The sequence below is a fragment of the Jaculus jaculus genome, chromosome 1, assembly GCF_020740685.1.
Source record: "Jaculus jaculus isolate mJacJac1 chromosome 1, mJacJac1.mat.Y.cur, whole genome shotgun sequence".
NCBI classification, from domain to species: domain Eukaryota; kingdom Metazoa; phylum Chordata; class Mammalia; order Rodentia; family Dipodidae; genus Jaculus; species Jaculus jaculus.
Window position 1 is genome coordinate 15,773,464 of NC_059102.1, and position 6,610 is coordinate 15,780,073.

At 46.0% G+C, this 6,610-nt stretch overlaps 1 protein-coding gene across 1 annotated transcript; it reads right to left on the bottom strand.

Annotated features, from left to right (window-relative positions):
- Window positions 1-1,290: 1,290 nt before the first annotated feature.
- On the bottom strand, window positions 1,291-1,694 carry LOC101601029 (60S ribosomal protein L30-like). Its single transcript, XM_012948977.2, has one exon. The coding sequence runs from the start codon at window positions 1,650-1,652 to the stop codon at window positions 1,296-1,298; it is 357 nt and encodes a 118-aa protein (XP_012804431.1). The 5' UTR covers window positions 1,653-1,694; the 3' UTR covers window positions 1,291-1,295.
- Window positions 1,695-6,610: the final 4,916 nt, after the last annotated feature.

Genomic DNA, 6,610 nt, shown 5'->3' on the forward strand with positions numbered 1-6,610 from the left:
AACTTAATGCCAGAGCTAACCTCTACTTGAGACAGCCCCAAGTCCTAACCAACCAGCTGGCCCTCTGGTTCACCGGAGCAGGAAGACAGCTAAGGTCATAAATACCTTTGCAAGGTGGGGAGGGGAAGGCAGGCTCTCTGATCACTTGGGAACTTCCAGTCATGGTGAGTTTTTCCCCCCTGGGCCTAGGCCCCAGGGAGGCCCCCAGCCCTTACTCTCCACAGGGATCCTTTACCCCCTCCAGCTCCCCACACAGCAGGAGCTCCTTGAACTTTCTTCTCTTTTTCTTTCCATGCTTTTTTTCCAGGCCCTCCACATGGGATCTCTAGGCACTTGGGTGCCTTTCCTTGGCTCTGTACTTCCCTCAATAAATATAATAATTTAATAATTATCCTTCCCAGTCTTCTTTTTTATTCAATTCTTTGATTAAAACTAGAAACAAACCTAGGTTTTGGGGTTCAAGGACTTTCTTGGACCCTTAGTACCTGTTACAGTCTCACAATGTAGTCCAGGCTAGCCTCAGACTTGTGATCCTCTTGGCTCAGACTCCAATAAGATGATAAGCACGTACCATCATGTGCAGCTAAGATATTGAGTTTGAAGTTAAAATTCTTCTTACAGAGAAAACTCTAGGTCCAGGTGGTTTTACTCATGAATTCCACATATAAAGGCAATGCAACTCAAACTTTCCCAGAACATGGAAAATGAAGACATGCTTCCCAGTGGAGCCCCAGCATCCCCCGAGAGATAAGCCAAGCAAAAACATGTAAGACAAGGTAACTACAGGGAGCTGGAGAGATGGTTCAGTGGTTAAAGGTGCTTGCTGGCAAAGCCTGATGGCCCAGGTTCAGTTTCTCAGTAACCATGTAAAGCCAGATGCACATGTGGTGCATGTATCTGGAGTTTATTTGCAGTGGCTAGAGGCCTCTGTGTGACCATTTTCTCTCTTCTTGCAAATAAGTAAAAAAAAAGAAGAAGAAGAAAAGAAAATGTAACCACAGAACAAGGCCATGTGAACAAGGAAGTAAACATTCTAAACAAATTTCATGAGATTGAATCTGATAATACATGAGATAAGTAACACACCCAGATGAATACACCCAAACTGATTTAACATTAGAAAACTTAGGCAAGTGTTTTACCACTGAAACATGCCCCTAGTACCTGGATCCAGTAATTCTACTACTGGGAAGAAGAACCCAGGACCCAGGTCCTTTTGCTTTTTTTTTTTTTCTTAAAAAAAAAAAAAAAAAAAAAGCTCTGGCAAATTTTATTAAAGAAAAATTTTATATAGTTTACTTTTCACCAGTCTGCTCTGGCATGCTTCTAATAATGTCAGAATCACCTGGCTCAACGATAGGCAGTGTGCATACTCTGTAGTATTTCCCACATGCTGTGCCCAATTCAATATTATTGCCACTATAGTGATGGGCACCAGTTTTGGCCCACATGGCATAGTGTTCTATCTCAGATTTCCTCAACGCCGGGCAGTTGTTGGCGAGCATGACCAATTTCGCTTTGCCCTGTCTGATCATCTTCAGCGTCTGCTTGTACCCAGTGCGTACTTCGTACTTTCCACTCTTCATAACGAGCTGGAGCCTCGAGTTGATGATGGACTCCAGGGACTTTTTCGTCTTCTTTGCGGCCACCATCTTCCTGCCTTAGGTGCGGGACGGTCCCCAACCAAGAGCAGCTGCCAAGATGGCTGGGGAGCGAGAAAGGGCTTTTGCTTGTTTAACTCTGTCTCTTTGGCTTGGAGTGGACTGGACTTGCTTCCGCGTTCCTTCATCGTGTGCTCTGTGCAAGGCTCTGGAAGGCTGCAGTGTGAGGCTCTCAGACGAGATCAGGGTGGTACGGGCCATAGACAGTGTGGTGGCTTGATTCAGGTGTCCCCATAAACTTAGGTGTTCTGAATGCTAGGTTCCCAGCTGATGGAGATTTGGGAATTAACGCCTCCTGGAGGGAGTGTATTGTTGGGGGCGGGCTTATGGGTTCCCCAAGCCAGTGTTTGGCACACTCTCCTGTTACTATTGTCCACCTTATGTTGGCCAGGGGTGATGTCCACCCTCTGCTCATGCCATTGTTTTCCCCTGCCATCGTGGAGCTTCCCCTCAAGCCTGTAAAAAAAAATAAATCTCTTTTTCCCAGAAGCTGCTCTTGGTTGAGTGATTTCCACCAGCAATGCGAACCGGACTGCAACAAACAGTGTTACCTCCAGGGAGCTGGGCTAATCAGGGTTTGCTAGAGGAGCAGAACCACGGAAGGTATATATAATTTCTAGAAGGCATTTATTAGATTGGCTTACCCAGTCAGGGCCTGGAGACTCCTTCCATGGCTAACCTCAGGCTGAAGGTTCATTAGAACAAGAGCTGCTCCCCCTGAGGTGCCACAGCCTTAGATAGAGGGCCGGTGCCGCAATCTTGGGCCTGGAAGCTTCCTGAAGAGTTGAAGTCTGAGGCTTTGTTCCAAGGCTGAAGAAGCTAGAATCTGATATGTGAGGGCATGGGAATGTCAAACTGACTTGGAGGAAGACTCTAGCTTGGGGATGGGGCTTTCCTCTTCTAGAAGTCCCAGCCTGTTAGATTCTGCTGCCTTCATTCAACATGGGTCTTCCCCTCTCAGCTCCCTGACAGCATACAAGGTCTCTGGAAACACCTGGAAGTCCACTTCACTATTGACTGGGCTGATCTCAGGCTCTCCAGAGGGTCAAGTTCACCATCATGATTGGGAACCATCTCAATGGCTATGGGAAGAGCAGCCTTCAGAAGACCCATTTTTCCATGAGAGCGAGGCTGGCACTGGAGTATAAAAGTGTATGACATAGTCTCTGTGGCTAAAAAGTGAGGCCAGGACTAGGACACAGCTCAGTGGCATCAGGCTAGCCTAGTATTGTGAGGCTCTTGGGCTGAGTTTGGTTACCCAGACATCCAGTAAATGTCTTGTATACCAGGAGCTCATCCTTTCCAAGTCAAAAGACAATCAAGTCCAGAGGGGAGGGGTGGGGGGAAATTACTCAGAAAAAAAAGAAGCCTGCCATTCCTTAGTGTTCTGGTGACACAATTGTTCCCATGGTGACTGGAATACTAAACTGGCCTAAATTATGAGAAGGAAGATCCCAACAGGGTGACGAAGTCTGTGTGTATTGGCACTTTTTAAGATGTCAGGGAATTACCATAGGTCTATAACCCAGTTTACCTGGCCCTGAAGACTGGAGTTTGTCTATTTCCTGGGCCCTGCACGGGCCCTAAGCTCAGCTTTCATAGGACCATGACGTTGGAGACGAAGCATTGTACTCAGGACTCACCTCCCTACCTTCTGGACGTCCTGTCTCCTCTCTAGCCTGGCTTTTTAATAGTGGTGATGCCAAAGGACAACTACTTTAGATATTCATAGGAAAAATATACCAGCGGCCTTTAGTCAAGATCTCATTATACTTTGGAGGGGAGTCTGAAAACGTGAATCTTTTTTTTTTTTTTTTGTCGTTCTTTGATGAGTAAAAAGACATCATTTGCTGATGGCTCTTTGTGCAATTCAAAAAGAAAATTATTCGATGCATGGAGGCAAGTACGGACTTGTGATGACGGTTTCCAAGGAGGCATAGGGTGTATCAGAGGTATATTACTAGGGATTTTCTGGTTGTTTTCCATATCTAATGTGCACTAGGTCTGAGGGAGGTGAGTGTCCATGTGTCTGTGTTTCCATGGAGGAAGAAAATGGAAAGTTATTAACATTTTTATCTGCAGAAATGGATTGAAAAATTGTGTTCATAGACTAACAAATGAGATCTCTGCAAGGGCACTTGTTGGCAGAATCTTCCAGAAAGCACACCCAGAGAGAGAAATTATGGCTTTGGTGATGGTCCTGGTCACTGTTTCTAGATAAGGTCCATTTTTGAGAGGACTGGCTGGAGTGGAAGGGTCCTCCAGACTTGGGGGCTGAGGGGGTGGTCCAACAACAGTGTATGGGTATTGGTCTGGCTTGTCACCTTATCAGAGAAAGCCAATCTGCTTTCTAAGTCCATGAGTGACAGGATTGTGGTGGAAGTGTCCCCAAACTGTTTTCATCTCAATTGCTTTCCTCTAAAGTGGTTAGAAGGGACTTTGCCAATAAACACACACACACAAAATCCAAACATGCCTTGTGCTAATGTCTGAGGTTTCACGTAAGCATAGGTGTCAGAGGAATTTCTGCTCTAACTAGGATGGCCTCTGGTGGAGTCCTGGAGATGGAGGAAGCATCTTAAGGACAGTGACACAACTGATCACAGAGGTCCATGTGTCCTTCTGTAGTGGTTTGATTCAGGTGTCCCCCATAAACTTAGGTGTTCTGAATGCTAGGTTTCCAGCTGATGGATATTTGAGAATTAATGCTTCCTGGAGGGAGTGTATTGTTGGAGGCAGGCTTATGGGTTTTATAGCCAGTTTCCCCATGCCAGTGTTTGGCACACCCTCCTGTTGCTGTGGTCCACCTTATGTTGGCCAGGTGGTGATGTCCACCCTTTGCTCATGCCATCATTTTCCCTTGCCATCGTGGAGCTTCCCCTTGAGCCTGTAAGCCAAAATAAACTTCTTTTTCCCAGAAGCTGCTCTTGGTTGGGTGATTTCTACAGCAATGAGAACCTGACTGCAACAGTAAAGTGGTACCGAAGAGTGGGATTGCTGCTAGACACCTGACTGTGTGGCTTTGGCCTTTTGGAGCTGATTTTCAAGAGGAATGTGGGAGGAGTTGAAACGTTGGTCTAAGAGATGCCTTGCAGTGCTATAAGTACAGCCTGATGGTCTATCCTGGTCTGAGCTGCAAGACCTAAATGCAGTAAGAACTATGGACTGTGAAGTTTGGCTTATGAGGGTGTGAAAGAGCTTTGCCTGGACTGAGCTAGCAGTTTGTGTGAAAAGCTTGCTCTTATGCCCACGTCCTGAGAAGTTATGCAGGGTTGCTTTGCATAGAAATGAACTGGTGTGTGCAGAGGGATATGGCACAGAAAGAAAAATCTTTGGGTGAACTGTTGCCCATTCAGCTGCAACTGAAAGATTACAACCTTTGAGACTGGGTTAGCTGACCTGCGCTTGGGTAACAGGAAGAATGTCAACTCTTTTGAAAGGGCCTGAGTGCTCAAGGAGTGTCCTATTCTTCAAAGTCTGCTTTGTTCCCCCACTGGATTAACAAATTGGCACCCTACCTGGTATCGTGGAGTATAAGAAATGCTGGAAAGAGGGTCATTGAGTTTGCAACACAGTCTTGTGTTTTGGAAATGGCTAGGGGCAGTGTGAAGAAGGTTTGCTGGTTGCCTGCATAGAGACCCCATGGGGCCATGAGGATGAACCGTGGCTTGCATGTGGAAACCCAGTGGAGATGCTGGGACCATGAGATGGTTGCCAAGGAGAGCTGCCAGCCCCGGTGAAGTTTTTCAGGACTGCGAGTAGCCTAGCTGGAGGGGCGGAATTGGCATGCCAGAGACTTATTGCTGGTTAGAATTATCGGACTTGAAGATTTACCACTGGCTAGAGTTGCTGGACTTGAAGCTACAAAGTTTGATGTTTGCCCTGGTTGTTTTAATTCTTCTATTGGTTGAATGTTTCTTTGCTATGCTCAATGCCATCTTTTGCAGTGTGAATATTTATTCTGTGCCATTATGAGTTTTTTGAGGTCATTTTTTGGTATTATGGCTCAGTTAAAAGATCTTGGACTATGGGGATGTATGAACATCATTGGAATTGATAAAAACTATAGGACTTTTAAAGTCAGACTGAATGCATTGTATTTTACATCATGTATGGATATCACTTTATGTGGGCCAGGGGCCGAATGTGGTGGTTTGATTCAAGTGTCACCCATAAACTATGCTAGGTTCCCAGCTGATGGATATTTGGGAATTAATGCCTCCTGGAGGGAGTGTATTGTTGGGGGTGGGCTTATGGGCTTTATAGCCAGTTTCCCCATGCCATTGTTTGGCACACCCTCCTGTTGCTGTGGTCCACCTTATGTTGTCCAGGGAGTGATATCCACCCTCTGCTCATGCCATCGTTTTCCCCTGCCATCATGGAGCTTCCCGTTGAGCCTGTAAGCCAAAAGAAACTTCTTTTTCCCAGAAGCTGCTCTTGGTTGGGTGATTTCTACAGCAATGCGAACTGGACTGCAACACCTTCTCTGCCCAGAATGGAACTGTCATATAGGTGAATTTTCTACTCCAGGCAGAAGTGAAAAATTCATCCAGAGGGCAGAGGTTTTGCAAAATTTATGTGTAGGAGTGCTGTGTCCCCATACTGTTCTCTCTCAAGCGTTTCAGTGCTTTTTCTAAATTTTATTTTTTTTTGAGGTAGGATTTCATTCTAGCTCAGACTGACCTGGAATTCACTTTGTAGTCTCAGGGCGGCCTCAAACTCATGGTGATCCTCCTACCTCCACCTCCCCAGTGCTGGGATTAAAGGTGTATGCCACCATGCCTGGCACATGTATGTGTGTGTGTGGTATGCATGTGTTTATACCTGTTCATACTGGTGTAGACATAGGTGAGTATGTAGGTGTGCATGCATGCATGTGCTCATAGTTATGGAGGTCAGAGGTCCACGCTGGGGTTTTCCTCAGTTGCACTCCACCTCATTGTATTTAT

Excerpts from the sequence above, each read along its gene's own strand:
- LOC101601029 (XM_012948977.2), bottom strand. The coding sequence starts at position 1,652 with ATGGTGGCCGCAAAGAAGACGAAAAAGTCCCTGGAGTCCATCATCAAC.